This window comes from Sphaeramia orbicularis, chromosome 6 (assembly GCF_902148855.1).
Source record: "Sphaeramia orbicularis chromosome 6, fSphaOr1.1, whole genome shotgun sequence".
Classification (NCBI taxonomy): Eukaryota; Metazoa; Chordata; class Actinopteri; order Kurtiformes; family Apogonidae; genus Sphaeramia; species Sphaeramia orbicularis.
Genome location: NC_043962.1, coordinates 29,345,823 through 29,365,482, shown reverse-complemented (window position 1 = coordinate 29,365,482; position 19,660 = coordinate 29,345,823). Strand labels below are relative to the sequence as shown.

Below are 19,660 nucleotides of genomic sequence, written 5' to 3'. Positions count from 1 at the left end.
ATAGGATACCAATTTATTGATTAATTGAGTGTTGATTCATTGATTAATTTAATTATAGATTTATAACTAAGCTTAAACCTAAATCAACCCCAAAACAATAATTTGTAAATCTTGCAAAGGTGATAGTTCGTTGACTGCACAGATGAACCCATGTGTGAATAACAGTACACAAAGCACAACTGACACAGCAGAATTTATATACATACAAACAATTTATTAACTAAACTAAGACACACAACTAACATAAAGACAAGAGACAAATACAACAAAAGGAGCAGGAGATTATGGACAGGAGAATATGTAAATTAAGTTGGCAGATAGCTATATTCAAGAGATTATAATGTTAGTGAGGTTACGTTGAGGTAAGCCTACTTAACTTGGAATAACACCAACTCAGATAAATCAGGAGCAAGTTTTCTTACAAGTTGTTGCGGTGCGGATGCAGCAACTGGCACGGCCTTGACGGCGGATGGATGAAGTCTTCTGACGTAGTTCGAAGCAGGAACAGGCTGTGAAGCGACGTGCTTGCGCTGGAGGCCTGAAGGTCTGGAGTTCTGAAGTTCTGAAGCTCTGAAGTTCTGCTGGCTGGAGGAGGTTCACAGCTGGCTCTGGCGGCTGGTTCTGGAAAGCTCGCCAGGAGAAGTGGAGAACAGCGAAGATGGTAAAGCTCTTTGGAGAGCTTAGAAGATGGAACAGCTCTGAGAGCCAAGGAGATGGTCAAGACTCCTTGGAAAAAGCTCTTTGCGTAGGTGAGAGCTCAGAAGAGGTGGAGAAAGCTCTTCTCTTTGCGTAGGTGAGAGCCCTGGAGAGGTGGAAAAGACTCTTTTTGTAGGTGAGGGCCCAGAAGATGGACAGGACTCTGCTGAAAAGTTCTTTGCGTAGGTGAGAGCAGCGAGGGTGGAAAAAGCTCTCTGTATAGGTGAGAGCTCGGAAGAGGTGGAGATAGCTCTGCTCTGTGAGAGCCTGGGAGAGGTGGAAAAGACTCTGGAGAAAAGTTGGTTTCATTCATTTTTATAGTTCTGTCCAAAAACCAACTTGCCACACCTTCCTCGTGAATATAGATGAGTTATCGATGCCTTGGGGCGTTGCCTTCTTTGTCTGTTTTCGGCGGGAAAACGCCTCCTCATGCATAGTCAAAAGTATCATGTCTCTCTTCCCTCTTGGGAAGACAGAGGGGGAGAGGACTGTGGGCAGCCTTGTAAGAAAACTTTGCATCCTTAGATAAGATCCTTAAATAAGATCACTTAAACTTTATACATCACCTGTAACCTCACTTAAGTGTCAGTAAAATAATAGCATGATTATTCAGACATGCTATAAGCAGTGATACTCTTACTTTCACATAATTCACCGTGAACATGATCAGGACACACATATGTGAAACCACAGGTCAGGCAAATGGCTTAAGTATTACGTGCATAAAAGAGTTAACGTGCTGAGTTAATCAACATTAACACATAATGTAATACATTATTAACATGGCACATATAGTGATTTTTGTCATTCAGTCCTTTGTTCGTTTCTGGGTTCATCTTCACCTCGGGATAAGCAACATGATAAAAACAGATGTTGAGAGGACAAAGTCGACTAGTTGTAAACACCAGTTTATGAGTCCTCAATTTACTATGGCTGAGGAAATGGCTCTTGATGAAGAACAGATGACAATAGCTGAGGAAGTATTTTTTTAAGTCCATTAGGCTCATTCCTTAAGATCATCTGTCTTCGTAAATGTCATTTGCAAAGGATGTCCCAGCATTGACCTGTTAAACAACCAATCAGCATGGTTGTTCAGGAATTTGGTTTGACACGGAGAGGAAGATAATATAATTTATAATTCTGTTTTTGAGTCTGTTCACTCACTCCACCGTCATGAGACTACACCTATAATCTGGCAAAATACAGAATAAATTCCAGGAATATATGTAAATATACCCCATACTTCAATACCTAACTATCATCAAATGCATTTTGATGTACAAATGTGTAAATGCTCGTAGAACTACAAGTGCACCACTATAGTCTCTTGTCAAGGTCGCTCACTTGCATATGATGATATGAAAACAAAACACATTAGCATCAGTATAATCTAAAATTGATCCACTACATTAGAAAGAGAGGGAAGTGTCCCCCATTTTTACAAAAAATAAATAAGAAACCATTTCCAAAGTATCCAGTATTTATTTAAAAACAATTTTTGCCAACACAAATGTATTGAATCGTCAGAAAAAGCCCACAGACAAAACACAAACATAGTCTGATAGAATCAGATATGAATTTTAAACAGAAATCCCCTTGTCACCTCAGAATTCAACAAGAGAGTTAAAGTAAGTGCAATGTAAACATCTTGAAATCTGCTTTCTCTCAACAAGAAACATATCTCAACATTTTCATGGAGCCACCACAAGGAAAAAATAAATATAATGTAGTATAATCTGCTAAAATAAACATTTTGGTCCCAGTTTAACTTTTAAACAGAAAACACATCACAATTCAAAGCATGTCAAGGCAAGGGTTAAACATTTTAATACTAAATATTACATATACTAAATTCTATAAACAAATGGAAAACCGACAATTTCAGTAAAGAAATTACCTATTTTAGGTATGTTCTTTAAATTTTCAGCTTTTTTAATGTCCCTCTCCTTTTTTAATTTTCGTTTGGTGCTCCCACGTAGCTGCTTCTCCATGTTTGCAATGTTTTGATTTGCGTACGCTGCATATGTCACGTAGTTCTTAACGTCTCACATCCCGCTCAGTGCACGCACGTTGATTTGCATCACCGCTGATTCGCTTTTTGGACTGACCAATGAGGAGAGGGTCTCAGCTCACGGTCACAGACAGCAGGAGCAGGGTTTCTGTGCAGTGGAATGGCTCCAGCGGACAGTTTCATTTACAAGCAAAAGATAACCAGATATTTTTGTTATGCCCGAGCTACCCAGGGCGCTTCAGAGGTCGCGGGCCCCTGGGCAGTTGCCCAGTTGCCCATATGGTTAATCCGGGCTTGGTGTCAGTTATGGTCTGTGGTCGTCTTCCCATCCACTAATGACATGATCTCGATGCCCTGATAAACCCCCTCTCCTCGGTGCCCCGGTGAGGTCACTCGCCCGTCGCCTGTCATTGACACATTATGAAGCAGTTCATGTTTTTCTCTTCACTGAGTCGTTCAGTCACATTTCCCTCTCGGGCCCACCCTGCCTCGTCAATGATTAAAGTGATTAAGAAGGTGGAAATAATATGAAAGTTGATTAGCTTTGATTATGCAAAAGAATTAAGCAAAAACATTTATCAGGGCACTCGGCTCAGATAGATGTGGCTCTGCATGGAGACGCTGTGATTAGTGCGATGGCAGACTGGTAGGGAGCACTAAACTGTTTTGTCAATCTGAGGAAAACTTTTAGCTGAGGTCAGTAACAAACACTGGGATTTATTTTTTCTGCTGCATGTGTGTATAGAATAGAATACAATAGAATAGAATAGAATAGAATAGAATAGAATAGATCAGTTTAGCAGCTCTGTTCTATTTAGCAGCAAAAACACACAAAATACTAAAAACAAACAAACTTTAGGTATGTGCCAAAAGCTCCAGCATAACATATTAAATACACATATACCCAGCTTAAGTACTATTAGAACTACTGAAATATACAAAAGCTACCGCTATGATGAGAGATATGTACAACAAATAAGGAAATATATACAGTATATATCCTTATTTGTTGTACATATCTCTCATCATACTCACCATGTGGCCAGTAGAGAGAGGAAGTCTGTCTCCATTGTTCGTGAAAATGTAGTGTATATGGCTGAAAACAGGCTGTCCCTATGGACCGTAACTCATCTTGTTTCAGTGATGACAAAAAAATAGAACAGCTTTGTTTGACATACAGTATACCAAGTTTGAAGTCAATCGGAATTGTAGTTTCGGAGAAGAAGACGATTGAAATTTTTGTAACAGACGACGCAGACGGATCCCGCTTGACGACAATAGCTTACGGTCTGTCAGCCGTAAGCTAATAAAGACTAAGGATCAGGCCCTCAGGTTGGGTGACCCTATGCTCTGATTGGCTGGCGTTCTGTGACGCTGCGCTCTGATTGGCTGGCGTTCTGTGACGCTGTGCTCTGATTGGTTGATGTTCTGTGACACTGCGCTCTCATTGGCTGGCGTTCTGTGACGCTGCACTCTGATTGGCTGGCGTTCTGTGACGCTGTGCTCTCATTGGCTGGCGTTCTGTGACGCTGCACTGTCATTGGCTGGCGTTCTGTGACGCTGTGCTCTGATTGGCTGGCGTTCTGTGATGCTGCGCTCTCATTGGGTGGCGTTCTGTGACTCTGCGCTCTGATTGACTGGCGTTCTGTGACGGTGCGCTCTGATTGGCTGGCGTTCTGTGACACTGCGCTCTGTTACGCTGCGCTCTGATTGGCTGGCATTCTGTGACGCTGCGCTCTGATTGGTTGATGTTCTGTGACGCTACGCTCTCATTGGCTGGCGTTCTGTGACGCTGCGCTCTGATTGGCTGGCGTTCTGTGACGCTACGCTCTGATTGGCTGGCGTTCTGTGACGCTGCGCTGTCATTGGATGACGTTCTGTGACACTGTGCTCTGATTGGCTGGCGTTCTTTGACGCTACCCTCTCATTGGCTGGTGTTTTGTGACGTTGCGCTCTCATTGGCTGGTGTTCTGTGACGCTGCACTCTGATTGGTTGATGTTCTGTGATGCTACGCTCTCATTGGCTGGCGTTCTGTGATGCTGCACTCTGATTGGTTGATGTTCTGTGACGCTACGCTCTCATTGGCTGGCGTTCTGTGACGCTGCACTCTAATTGGTTGATGTTCTGTGATGCTACGCTCTCATTGGCTGATGTTCTGCGACGCTACGCTCTCATTGGCTGGCATTCTGTGACGCTGCACTCTGATTGGTTGACGTTCTGCAACACTGCACTCTCATTGGCTGGCGTTCTGTGACGCTGCGCTCTCATTGGCTGCTCAAAACAAATAAATGAATGAATGAAAAAAAGCCTGTTTTGTTTAAAATTAGTGCTTCCTGGTGCTTTTTAAGGCTAAAAATTAAATAGACTGTTCTCGGTAATTTGCAAATGCCCATTTTCCTGTGACTTTAATAAAAGAAGCCTCAAATCATCATATTGCTTTCACTGCAATTTTTAAGAAAAGCTGCTACAAAATCAGGCATTTTAGGCCGCAACAATAAAAAAAAAAAAGTCCCACGAAATCCTGGAGAAACTGATTAATGTGTTACTTAATGACAAAACATAATTTGTTGTCATTATTTTAAACACATTGGTTGCCACATTTTTGCCTTAACCTAAAAAATCCAGTTAATACATCCTTAAACTTGACTATATTTAATTCACCCAAAAATCACCCACTGTTACAGTAATCATTCACTTCTGCTGTAACTCAGTAAAATATAGATCCTTTCCACTCTCTACATATATCACTTTTTTTTTAGCAGTTATAAATACCATCAGGGTTTTGTCATTAAATCTGACAACAAACCCCAAAGTCTTTTATACATTTAAAACCAGCTCAAAATGAAAGTGTTTGAACACAGACTTTATTGTTCCATTTGGCTGTAATGAACAGAATAAGTATATAAGACACAATAATGTTTTGAATGATTGTTATTGTTTATCACTTTAGGTGCACACACTCATCATTCTTTTGCAAAAATGTAGTACATATGGATTCAGAGAAGGAAATGTCACGTAAAAATCACCCAAATCAACAAAATATTTGGATTATGTTCTCTTTTATGCCCTTTGGTGCAGACGATTAAACCACAGGAAAAGAGGAGCAGGCAGCGAGTCCACATATGTTCTTCCCACGTTCAATGAGGAAGTATCTGTGAAAGACACATAATTATTGTCATTGTTCTCCTATTGGTGTGGCTTCACCAACATTTCTTCTGTGTGATTTAACTGAAATCTTACCCGTTGATGCCCCAGCCATCACCCCAGGAGTTTTTAACTATCCAGTAAGGAGTTCCATTCTCCATTCCATAACCCACAGCTAACACTGCATGGTTCACCTTGTCTGTGGTCTTGTGGCATTTAGTGCTGAAAGCAGGAAGAGAAGTGTGATACATCAGGCTTTATACACACATGACTGTTTTGATAAGAAATGACGAACTAAACATTAACAGCTTCACTAACAAAAAAGGCTTGGTTTCATTGCACAATGCAGAAAGTCTGTAAAGCTGTTTATCATGTCAGTCAGAAATGAGCACAGGATCTGTTTTAAACTTTAGCCCATAACAGCTGTCATAACTAACAACAATATAAAAGCAATATAATAAAATGATAGCAGCAGTTTGTGTGGACATTTTTACAATATAATCACTGTTGCTTGTATTAACTTGCACTTAAAACATGAATTACAATTTAACTAGAAGCACTCGGAGAGCGCAGACCTCCGCCAAGGCTGATCAGTGGCGCCCCCCGTGGGCCCCCCCACCCCCGATCACCACCAAAATTTAATCATTTCTTCCTTATCCCATTTCCAACAAACCCTGAAAATTTCATCCAAATCTGTCCATAACTTTTTGAGTTATGTTGCACACTAACGGACAGACAAACAAACAAACAAACAAACCCTGGCAAAAACATAACCTCCTTGGCGGAGGTAACAAACATAACTAGAAGCACTCGGAGAGCGCAGACCTCCGCCAAGGCTGATCAGTGCCCCCCCCCCACCCCCCACCCCCGATCACCACCAAAATTTAATCATTTCTTCCTTATCCCATTTCCAACAAACCCTGAAAATTGCATCCAAATCTGTCCATAACTTTTTGAGTTATGTTGCACACTAACGGACAGACAAACAAACAAACAGACAAACAAACAAACAAACAAACAAACCCTGGCAAAAACATAACCTCCTTGGCGGAGGTAATAATAAGCATAAACAAGGATCTCTGCAGGACATTATCTTCATGCCCAGTTGATAAGTTCCTATTGGTCAGATCCTACTATATAGGAACCTACAGCTTTCCAGGCTCCGGTTTGACTTCCTGATGAAGACTTGAAGCCAAAACGCGTAGAAGTGTTTTTTAGGTCTAGATATGACCGTGTCATGTTAATAAAGGCATTTTAATGTTTAAAGAGAGTGCCTTGGAGTTTTCTTCCAGTTTGATATCTACTTTACGAATCCCTTTTTCCAAGGAGCACCTAGAACAAACTCTCTTTTTTTTTCTTTTGCCAAAATGTTTTTAATCAAATTTTTATAATTTTAACAAACAGTGCATATATCAGATCCATGCAACCTGTTGACTACAATCACAAACATTATGTTTACAAAAAACCCCAAAACAAAACAAAATTATACAAAACACAGAAATCTGAGCATCCACCTTTAGAAGCCACAGTGGTAACTTTTTTTCCAATTGTTTGCATTGTCCTCCAATAAATTTAGATTCTTAGCATACACAATGAAAGAATTCCAAACATGTTCAAATAACTCCTGTTTGCCCTTAAGAATACAGGAAATTTTTTCTAGTGGAAGAAAGTGAGTGGTAGAAAGCATCTACCGTATCCACTGACTAACAGTTGGTCTATGAGTTCTTTTCCAAAATAATGAAATGCATTTTTTAGCAACAAGTAGACTGAAGTCTATAAAAATCTGTTCATTTGTTGTATATTTACGTTTGTCTGGATATATGCCAAACAGAAATAACTTTGGGTCTAACATGACTTGTTTAGAAATAATTTTTTCAATTATTTCCCTGATTTCCCTCCAGAACAATGCAGTTTGTCAACAATACTGCATACAGTGAACCAGTGTTCCTTTGCATTCTGAACATTTGGAGCATACATCAGGTATATTCCTATTATACCAGTTGAGATCTACTGGCGTAATATAAACTCGCATCAACCATTTAAACTGGATTAGTCGAAGGCACATATTAATGGAACTGGAGTGTACAAAAGCACATGCAGACTGCCAATAACTCTCTTTTTTGGTCCGAGAAGCATTCCTTCCCATGAATTTTTGCATTTAAGGATCATGAGAGGTTGAAATATCTTATATGTCTTAGATTTAATGACTTATCCGATTGATGGCAGAGTCAAATAGTTTTTTAAAAACTGCACCTTTAGTCAGTCAGCAACACATATACAGTATAGAACACCTATCTGCAATAACTGAAACCAAATGATGGAAAACAGACAAGACATAATAACACCCATTAAATGCAAGGGGGATAAAAAGACTAGGATTATTCATAATGTGTCATTTCTACAACCCATTTAGTGCTCCGTTTGCCTACCTATATTCCCCTGTGTTTTGTGTGTTTGTGTGTAACAGATCTATAAATGAAACACCTATTTGGGAGAGCATTCATTACTAATTGTGTGTCTTACCTGGTGTACACACCCTTGTCGTAAAACATGAAATCACTGACCACCTCGAAGGCAAAACTGACCGGATTATGTGTAGCAACTGCATCCACCATGCCCATCTCATCATACTGCAATGTAAAATGAGAAGTCCATCATCATCAGAAGTGAATTTAAAAAATCACTCCTGCAAAAAAAAAAAAAAAAAAAAAAAAAAATAGAAGTATTGACATTTTCTTACTGCTGTTATGTTCACCACCTTCTTCACAAAAGCAGCTGCCTGTTCTGGTTTATACTTGCAAATACCATCCTGATTAAACAGAAGTCAAACAGTGAATGAAATGAATGATTAAATAAGTCATGTTAAAGTTATTGTTGTTCATTGGCTGCAGGTTAACAGATGCTTTAATCACCATTGCTGTGTATGGGTAATCCGTCTCTGTCATCAGTCCCTTGTTGTACATGATGTATTCAAATGCTTGACTGGGAAGGCCGCTGCAACAGTAATTAAGATTATGTTGAAATTTGTCTGCAGGAATGCACACAGTAAACAAAGGGAAACTAGCAAAAAAGGGAAGGAAATATAAATGGGTCTGACCCGTTACAGCCGTGGTTGTTGAAGTCCTGAGCGCAGTCCACCAGCTGCTGTTCTGACTAATACGAGTGAAAAAAAACAAAGAGAAACAAAGAGAAATAGCTTTAAAACTTTTTAAAATTTGTCTTTGACTTAAGTGAGCAGTGACAGAAAAAAGACAAAATTTGATAGAGAAGTAAAAGGAAGTCACCAGTGGTACTAGTTTCCCAGTGGAGATAGCAGTGACAGACTCCAAACATCCAGTTGTAGAAAACGTCCAGCAACTACCACAAGGACCCTTACATAAAAACAATTAAACAGACTGGTTACAACGTCCACACACAAAAAAAGCTTTAACTGAACTGGTGTATGCATGAAAATGTGTGTGCAGGAAACATTTATATTTAACCCTTTATCGAGCAAGTGACTATTTTTGGTAATTTCCATACAATTACAAGACAGTAACAGTTGACAGTTATTGTAATGTTCTTAAAGTGATGTTCTAATGTTCTAAAATACATGTGCCTTTCAAAATACATTAATTGTTCTTGTACTTTTTAAAATATACTTCTTAGATTTTTTTTGCCACTTAGGCTACGGGCATGGAACCAAATATGGTAACTTCACTGACCTGGATTTTGTACATGACAATAAAAAATTTTGAAAAATTTCACAAAAGTAATAAAGTCTTGTCATGTCCTCCAGTAACAAATTATGCCTTTTCTCATTCTTTTCTTAACCTGCATTTTTAACCACAATATTTTTCATTTCATCCTTGACACGAATATATAAAAAATAAATATATTATGTTTTTTACAACTAATTTTGTTTTCTGACGCCCTATTAATTGCATCTGAAATGTACAAAGTAAGAATAGTGTAAAAAAAAAAATAATAGAAACTTGTAAGTCTATAATAAATGGTTGAAATCAATTTAGCAGATGTAAGATTTGTCACATTCATCTTGTGTCTTTATCTTGTTTTTTTTTTTTTTTTAAATTCTGTCATTTATGTTTATTGCCAAGTTATTCTATAACTAATAAATGCAAATGAGCATTAAGATGATAATATGTTATCCACCTGCTCCCCTATAGCTGCGTACAAATACACTGTTGCCCATGAAATTGCCATCATTTGTCATGGGGCACTCCTGCATAACCACGGACCCCTCCCTCAGACTGATTATCATCGTCACCTGCTGGCTCCGCACCTGGAGCAGATCTCAATTAGGAGCCTTTATAAGTGGCTCCTGTGTGGTGTGGTGCTGGATCATTGCTACAACTGTCGTCACTGCTGCTGTTGCTGTCAGCACTTCTCCATAGCCTCTTCTGGACTCTAGCTGTTTCCACCCTCAAGTTTTTTTGTTATTCTTGTTTTTTGTTTATTTTATATTAGTAAACCACGTTACTCCCTTCAGTGCCATGTGTTTGAGTCCATCCTTTTACTCCGTCATGACAGAATTTTATTTTCAGAGATATTCCTCTTTTTAATTCCATTTATACACATCAGTAATCACCTTTAACCTGGTGCAATGATTACATACTGAGTCCTAGTTCCACTTAATCTATCAAGAATAAATAAAAAAAATAAAAGGAAAATAAAAGGATAAAACAAAAGGAGGTACAAAGACACCATTTTCAAGAGGTACAGGGATGAGGGAGGTGTTGGGTATCACTGGGTGTTACAAAGAAGCACAAGTATGTGGTATGTGTATATGTATATGCATGTGTGTGTGTGTGTATATATATATATACATATATATTTGTGTATGTATATGTATGCACATCTATATGTGTTATTGAATTGTGTGTTTATCTAAATTATATTATATTTGTTTGTAAAAATAGAAAGCCATAAAAAAAATTATTTAAGTAGAAGCACTCAGAAAGCGCAGACCTCCGCCAAGGCAGATCAGTGCCCCCTCCCCCCCGATCACCACCAAACTGTAATCATTTGTTCCCTGTGCCAGTATCAACATTTCCTGAAATTTTCATCCAAATCCGTCCGTAACTTTTTGAGTTATCTTGCACACAGACAGACAGACAAACAGACAGACAGACAAACAAACAGACAGACAGACAGACAGACAGACAGACAGACAGACAGACAGACAGACAGACAGACAGACAGACAGACAGACAAACCAACACCGGCAAAAACATAACCTCCTTGATGGAGGTAACAATAAGTATCAGCCATTAGAGGACAGATATGTTTAGAGTGGGAATGTTATTATTGTTCTTAATTATTTAAGGAGAAGGGGTGGGAGTTTATAAGTTCTACTACTATCACTCCTTTTTGAATATGTATTCTATGTCTTATGTCTTATGTTAAATGTTTTGTTTGCTTATTTTTCTTCTTTTTGACATTCATATTTGAAATAAATACATAAATCAATCAATCAATCAATCACTTTGTCACAGTAATTTCTTGTCTTCATAATTATATCGAAGTACAAGTGTTTTGTCAGATGATCAACAATTGTTTTGCTTTTATACAACAAGAAAAGAACAAGTCGGCCTCATAGCTGACATTAAGATTCAGTCATCTACTTTTGTTATAATTATTCATGTTATTACTTTCACTTGTGTTTCAACTGGAGTTTCACTTCACTTAATGTTTCCACTGGATTTTACTTCTTAATTACTAGCAAGTAAAGAAAAGTTTATTTATAAAGTGCTTTTCACAGATAAAAATCACAAAGTGCTGTGCATAAAATTACTGAATCCCATAAGAGATATTTGATACTATTTTGTTATTTTCTTTCTTTCTTTTTTTTTATTATATCTTTGTTTTATTACATTTTTTATGCTATTTTATTTGATATATTTTATTTTATTTTGATTTTGTTTTATGATGATGACGATATCTGGTACTTGCTATCAGTATCTTAAAAAAAAAACATGCGCCACAGTATTAAAATGTCACCTGATTTTTCACATCTGTCACATAATTCCCTTTCTTCCTCCAGTCGATGGAGTCTGGATAAGGTCCATTTCTGCTGATGTAGGTCCCTTTGGTAGCGGAGCAGTTCTGTTACAGAAACACAAAAGCATGTCATGCAGGATCTCATATATGTAGATCATTTACTCCCTTTGTGGATGGCATTACCTGTGGCTCAGTCCAGAGGTAAGACTTCTTAAATTCACTGAACGTCATGTCTGAAAACTGGTTCAGAGCCACTGCAGAAGGAGAAAACATCTAGATAACAAGCTCTAAATAATTTACCACAAAGGTGTAATGAACAGGAAAATAACATCAATGGATCCTACTTGTGAAGGAGTGATTTCCTGCATTGTGTTTGTCGACCTTTCTCTTGTTGGCAGTGAAAATCTGCAGTCTTTCATTGTACTCCTGCATGCTGTACACTTTATTGTACTGTGCAAATAGAAGAAATATCAGTTTTATCATATGAATAACACTGTCAGTCATATTCATACAGTTAGGAGCTACAGTATGTGGTTAGTGATCAGGTTCTTGATTATTTCATGCAGGAAATCCACTTCACTGCCACAGTGAAGTGGATTTTTAACTTCCTTATTAGAACACTATTAACAAGTGTTGGTGCCAGAGTTTTACGCACCTGTGCCATCCATGACTTGAAGTGAAATTCATCTGAAAACAATTTATATTATAAGAGACTTTCATATTGTTTTTGAGCAATACCAATTACACAAACACACACACACACAAAAAAAACCCCGCCACGACAGAATCTGAAAGTGAAAGTTTAAAGGAGCTCCATAAGCGTCTGTTTTATCCAGATGACCGCGACAGACCAAACTTACCATGTTGTTGTGTGAGGTGAAAAGCTGAGGCTGCGGACACTAACGCAAACAACACTAAAGCCTTCATGATGTGCGCGTCTTCAGGTTGGATGGTAAATGTTGGACAGTGAAGTGAACAGATGTAGGAGGAGAAGTCACGAGTTGGAGAGCCGCCCCGTCAAATTCCCCGAATGAAAAGAAATAACCATGAATCACACCGTGTCAGGTTACACACTGCATCACAACACTTGAATAATAAAACGCAACGGAAACAACTGATTAACCCTTCAGGTACTGTTGTTGTGCGCCTTTACACGCTTTTTGATTTTGGTATAATTTTGCCTTTGTGTTCATGCATACCACATGAATTTTGGCAAGATTGTGTATTTTTATTTCATTTCCTTATTTCCAGCTCAGCTCCTACAGTAAATCTAAAATACACAAAAGTTACACTCAAATACGTGCCATTGAAACCCATTCAAATCAATGTATTTTGATCCGTACTGTTCATTGTTATGAGCAGGGGTGTCTCCAGGGATTTGGGGCCCCTACAAAAATATCTCTTTGGGCCCCACCACTTTAACTGCCATAAAAGTCATTGATGTTCATTTATGTAATTTTATGTTTGTTTACATGTTTTATTTATATAATTTATTTTTGTGACTTTGTTTAATGGGTAAGAACTTTGTTCACAGTTGGTGTTGCACAGGGACACTTTTAGTTGTCACAGCATTTTGACCCCCATGAAGACCGTGAGACGTTTTTTGCTACGCTTATCAGATGGTACACTGTAAAAAATGACTTAGAATTAACACCAAAAAGTTGTAAAATTGCAACATAAAAAACTGTAAGTGATAATACAATGCAAAGTTGTTTATTTGAAAATATTTTTGTGTTAACGATTAAATCAAATATAGCTGTAGTTTTTACAGGAAGAGTATTTGAACAAAACCAGATCTGTATGTAGAAATTATGTATTTCTGTTGTTTTTCCAAAATAAAACTGTACATTGAAAAGCAATGTGGTACCGTTTAAATTGCAAGACCATAATGCTGAAATAACAGCGTATTTGCTTTATATACACTGAACAAAATATAAATGCACGACTTTTGTTTTTGCTCCCATTTTTCATGAGCTGAACGCAAAGATCAAAAACTTTTTCTATGTACACAAAAGACCTATTTCTCTCAAATATTGTTCATAAATTTGTCTAAATCTGTGTTAGTGAGCACTTCTCCTTTGTCCTTTGCTGAGATAATCCATCCACCTCACAGGTGTGGCATATCAATATGCTGATTAGACAGCATGATTATTGCACAGGTGTGATTTAGGCTGGCCACAATAAAAGGCCACTCTAAAATGTGCACTTTTACTGTATTGGGTGGTCCAGGGGGGTCAGAAAACCAGTCAGTATTTGGTGTGACCACCATTTTCCTCGCACAGTCTTCTTCATGAATTCTCTGAAACACCTTTGGAGATGGCTTATGGCAGAGAAATGAACATTCAATTCACAGGCAAAAGCTCTGGTGGAGATTCCTGAAGTCAGCATGCCAACTGCATATTCCCTCAAAACTTGTGACATCTGTGGTATTGTGCTGTGTGATAAAACTGCACATTTTAGAGTGGCTTTTTACTGTGGGCAGCCTAAGGCACACCTGTGCAAAAATCATGCTGTCTAATCAGCATCTTGATATGCCACACCTGTGAGGTGGATGGATTATCTCAGCAAAGGAGAAGTGTTCACTAACACACATTTAGACAGATTTCTGAGCAATATTTGAGAGAAATAAACCTTGTGTGTACACAGAAAAAGTTTTAGATCTTTCAGTTCAGCTCATGAAAAATGGGAGCAAAAACAAAAGTCGTGCATTTATATTTTTGTTCAGTATATATATATATATATATATATATATATATATATATATGTATATGAGTTATAAAAAAAGTAAACATTTAACAACGTAACATTTTAAATTGGTAAATTAATAGGTTGGTAGAGTTGGTAGAACGGGTTGTCCAATAACTAAAGGGTTGATGGTTTGAATCCTGGCTCCGACTGTCCATATGTCCAAGTGTCCATGGAAGACACTAAACCCTAAATTGCTCCCAGTTGGACCTGGTGGTTTTGGAAAGTGCTTTCGACACCATGAAGGTGTAAAAATGCACTAAATAAGTGCAGTCCATTTACCATTTAAATCTACATGTTTAAAATGTTAAATCTACATGTTACTCTTTAAATATGTTTACAGTTGGATGTGTTTTTTACAGTATTATTCTGGAAACCACAGCTGCCAGTTTTTTTCTGTAAAAACAACAGGATTTTTTTTACAGTGTATGAATGACTTCTGTCAGATAGTATGACTTCAATAAGACAAACAGTTATTTATCTTTCTATACTTCAAAAAGGATTTTGCATCGTTCATTTCCCTGAAGGAGTTTGTGTTTGCCGTTTTCACCCCCTCTTGGTTTTGTGCAGCCAGCGAGGTACATTTATTTATGTTATATTGTGTCGCACATATTGATTTCAGTCAATGTGTATGTGTTTTTTATTGTGTACTTATATGTGTGTTGCTTAGTTCAACAGTGGATTTACCGGTGTTAAGCTCCGATGAATAAACCTATCAGTAATGAAGAACTTTGGCGTGGTGTATTTCTTGGAGGGAGTGACAACCACTACAATGCCACAAACCACATAAACCTTAGAAGTAATAGTTAATAATATATTTTTAACCCATTAAGATCCAAACAGCCACCAACCATCTGATATAAATGTTTTATACCTGTTGATCCATTAATCCTATCAATACATGTAAATAATTGGTGTAAAATGCAGTTTGTCATTTTTTCATGGTCATCATTTGGATGTTCTGAGGCTCCACAGTGAACGTGGAAACACTGTCATCTTCTATAACATTGATTCACCAGTAAAACCCATGGAGTTGGATCAATGGCAGTGGATGGACACGCTGGGTTTATGTTCAATTAATGATATATTTGCAACAAAAGTCACTTTTTCTTCAGTTTTCTCTGTTTCTGATATATTATCCTTCAACTTTAATCTCAGCTTTTATAAACATTTATATGATCAGTGAATTAAATATAGGAAACTACCTGATTTTCACAGAAAAAACACAAAATACAGAAGTTAATATTATAATAAATGGTAATAAATCACTTAAGAAAAGTCAAATATAGAAAAAAAACTATTTTGGAACTGCCACGAAAGTAGCGGTGATAGATTTTTTTTACATTAATATACACATACAAATGGATGAAAATAAATTTAAATAGACCTTGTCTGCCCTTTTCTCTTCTCTCATATGCTGTCCTCATCATCTATATTGCTGAACCAACTGGATTTTATTATTTTTGCCAAAAATAAAACAAAAATAATGTAAGGAACACATATGTTCATTAGTATCTTGTGAAGCAAACATTATTTTATAGTGATGGATTATAATTTTCATAAAAAGACTGAAAATGTTTTATTTTCTCAGGCCTCTATCAGTCATGGGAAATTAAAATCACCATAACTTTTCTTCCCCTTATCGCACCCCTGCTGGTTGTGTAGATGTTCATAAAAGCTCAGAGTAAATTCAAAGGTTATTACATCAAAATAGAGAAAATTGAAGAAAAAGTGACTATTTCAGCAAAATATCTCATTAACTGAATATAAAAGCAGCTGCAGCCACTGTCATTTTTACTGGCGAATGAGCGATGCAGGAAATGATAGTGTTTCTATGTTTAGGGTGGGCCTCTGAACATCCAGATAAGAACCACATGATGCCCCTGGAGAACTGTTCAGCTGATCAGTAGATGCTTTTGGTCATCAGTTGTTGTTTTGGTCTTTGAGGGTTAATTACAGTCACTCGCATTTAATGTGTGAAATCATGGAATGGTTTGATGTGAAACTCAAGCAAAGTACAAACATTAATCAATCCCTCCAGGATTTCACAGGATTTTTTTTTTTTTGATTGTTGCGGCCTAAAATGCCTGATTTTGCGGCAGCTTTTCCAAAAAATCACGGTGAAAGTTCCGATGATTTGAGGCTTTTTTATTAAAGTCACAGGAACATGGGCATTTGCAAATTACCTAGAACAGTCTTTTTTGAGTTTTTAGCCTTAAAAAGCACCAGGAAGCCATGATTTTAAACAAAACAGGCTTTTTTTCATTCATTCATTTATTTGTTTTGAGCATAAGAAAAATTTTGACATTTTTTGTGTACAAGGAACTAATATCAGAGCAAATTCATTAATAAAGATGATCAAGACAAAATAACAGTTGCCATGTACACTAGTAATAACAAAATAAATTCAGTATGTACTGCTCCAAAAGGAGTGGGAAGAAGAAAACTTATTAAATCCCACCCCCATCTCACATTTATACAACACAACACATGACTTTTGCTTCCTCAATGATATAGTAGTATATTTAGGGTTAGGATTAGATGGGTTACATGCACACAGACACACACACACACACACACACACACACACACACACACACACACACACACACACACACAGGGCAGCCAAACTGGGGTTGCTTTCCATCTAACACATAAGAGTAAACATTAATATTAACACCAAGTTTAATGACTACTTTTGTTTGTGAGCTCGTTTTTTAACTCCACACATAGACTTGCGCTCGCACTCCCTCACGCACACACACACATGCACGCACACACACACACACACACACACACACACACAGTCCACAGAAAGGAAAGCATGCCTCCACAGGTTCTTTCTTCTTCTCTTCTATTGCCTTATAGAGTATATCTGTGCTAACCTTGACCCTTTTAGCTCCTGCTGTTGTTCTGGATCCAACAGCCTCTGTCACTGGGACTTGTCTCGTCTTTCCTCTTCCAATTTCAGTCGTTCTCCTTGCATGTTTTGCGGTTGAAAAGGGGCTTGACTAATCCGAATGACAAATGGCATGGAATAACGAATGACCTCTAGGGTTAGGGGTTAGGGGTTAGGGTTAGGTCATTCGTTATTCCATGCCATTTGTCATTCAGATTAGGAAGGCCCTTGAAAAGTGTCTGTGGAGTGGCCACTTTCGTTTGTGTTCCACCACAATATTGCAGGCAGTGCAGAACAGTATACTTCCGCTTTTGTGTAACACATCTGGAAACTGACTTGCATGAACTTTGGCAGTGATATTTGTCGGTAAATATGAGTGTTTTGAACCGCACATGTCTTCATCTTCTCAACCGTCAACAAGGAAGTGAACGTGATGATGTACGTGTCACGTAGACAGGGGTGGGCGAAAGGGGGCTAAGGTGATGAGTCAAATTTGCGGAAAATTCATGGTGATTGGACAGAATTGTTGCACCGCACAGAATTCGCGGTGATTGGTTGAATTTGCGTTAATAGTTGCGATCGCAACATCGCAGATTCCTGGAGGGACTGATTAATCAGCTTAGGAAGATGTACAAAGACGGTACCCAGATAGCAAATATTTTGGCAGTATTATGGCATACATTTGGCCTTCTTGGCTTTCTTTTGGCATTATGAAAACCTTTAGGCTTAACTGTGGTATGATTAAGGTTATGCATAATAGATATGGAGGCACCAGCAATATATGGCTGAGTTATGGCATATGTGTGTCATATCAGTACTTGGACTCTTGTATGTTTTGTCTGTCTTGTGTGTCATTTCCTGTTTTATTTTGTTAATCCTCCTCTTGTGTCATGTCTGGTGTCTTTGCTTCCTCTCCCTGATTGTTTCACCTGTGTTGATTACCTGTCTCCGCCCTGATTTGTTCCACCTGTGTCTCATTGTCTTCCCTCCCTTCTGTGTATATAAGCCCTGTGTTTTCCCCTGTCCTGTGCCAGTTCGTATTCCTTCCTTGTGTTGTGTATACTTACCAGCGATTCTCTGAACCTGTTCGTCTGCCTGTCTGTTCGTTCCTGACCCGGTTTGTTCCTCGTCTTCTGAGCCTGCCTGATCCCTGTCTGTACCTCTGCCTCACTGGTTTTCGACTTTTGCCTGGACTCACGGTTAGTGCTTTGCTTTATCCCCATGTACCGTTGCCTGTTTTCTGGATCCTCTGTGTATGACCTGGTCTGTCCCCTGACTCTCCTCTGTTTCCTCCTAGTCGGGTTACCCTCGTGTGCTCCCGACCCGGGCAGAGAGTTTCCCTTGTTGGTCTCGGACGCCGTGACGAATTCACACAGTCTGACCTGCGAAGACTCCTTAACGAAACCTTTTTGTGAACTGTTAATTTTGTCCGTGTTTAATAAACACTCTTTAACTTTATTCCTGTCTGTTGGTTGTGCATTTGGGTCCAAGTCTTGTGTCACTGGTTCTAACAATGTGCGGTTAACTAAAAGACTGGGCAAAGAGCAGGAGCAAGTATAGGGATGATATGGCATGTTTTGGGTATTTTTTTTGGCTGGATTATGGGGATTTGGGGCTTTTCTGGCACAATTATGGCTATATTTTGGAAGTCCGCAATTAGTTTTGGGTGAATTCTGGCTTCCTTCTGGTTTGATTTTGGCTTGCCTATTTTGGGCCATTTAGGGCCCATACATTCACCCAGAACTTTGCCAAATGGCATGCCAGTTTTGGGCCAGATTTAAGCCATAATGATTTTGCTATCTGGGTATCTTTAAGAGGTATAGTCAAAAGGAAAAACTGGGCTATGATCATGTAGGTATGAATGTGTTTTTATATATTTTTAATTGTTAAAACTGATGAGTTTATGTCTGTGTGAGTGTGTATGTATTTGCATATGTGCTGACTCGTGTATGGATACAAGATAGATCAAATTAATTAGGGAATTATTTTATGTGTGTAATGTATAAATAAATATCTCTAAATAGAATGAAAACATCTGTGATTTATATATTTTTATTAAACATGATAGTGAGAGGAGGCTGGATTGCATAACTACTTTTCAAGCATGGAGGCTGACTTTGAGAGTATATTTTTTGTATTTGTTGCATAGGTTCTCTGGTCTTTT

General features: G+C 38.1%; 1 protein-coding gene across 1 annotated transcript; it reads right to left on the bottom strand.

The window, feature by feature from the left end:
• Positions 1-5,552: 5,552 nt before the first annotated feature.
• On the bottom strand, positions 5,553-12,916 carry ctsh (cathepsin H). The gene is made up of 12 exons (XM_030135592.1): positions 12,713-12,916; positions 12,508-12,539; positions 12,197-12,302; positions 12,036-12,106; positions 11,853-11,957; positions 9,137-9,223; positions 8,950-9,005; positions 8,765-8,846; positions 8,593-8,661; positions 8,376-8,482; positions 5,949-6,074; positions 5,553-5,860 (listed from the first exon to the last, which is right to left on the bottom strand). Exons 1-12 carry the CDS (start codon positions 12,777-12,779, stop codon positions 5,791-5,793), a joined length of 978 nt encoding a protein of 325 aa, XP_029991452.1. The 5' UTR covers positions 12,780-12,916; the 3' UTR covers positions 5,553-5,790.
• Between the last annotated feature and the right edge of the window lie 6,744 nt (positions 12,917-19,660).

Bases quoted from the DNA above. Each gene is read 5' to 3' on its own strand.
- ctsh (XM_030135592.1), bottom strand. From the start codon at position 12,779: ATGAAGGCTTTAGTGTTGTTTGCGTTAGTGTCCGCAGCCTCAGCTTTT. The intron at 12,540-12,712 runs GTAAGTTTGGTC...AATTGTTTTCAG, and splicing joins TCACCTCACACAACAACATG to ATGAATTTCACTTCAAGTCA. The intron at 11,958-12,035 runs GTAATGCCATCC...TTTCTGTAACAG, and splicing joins ACCTCTGGACTGAGCCACAG to AACTGCTCCGCTACCAAAGG.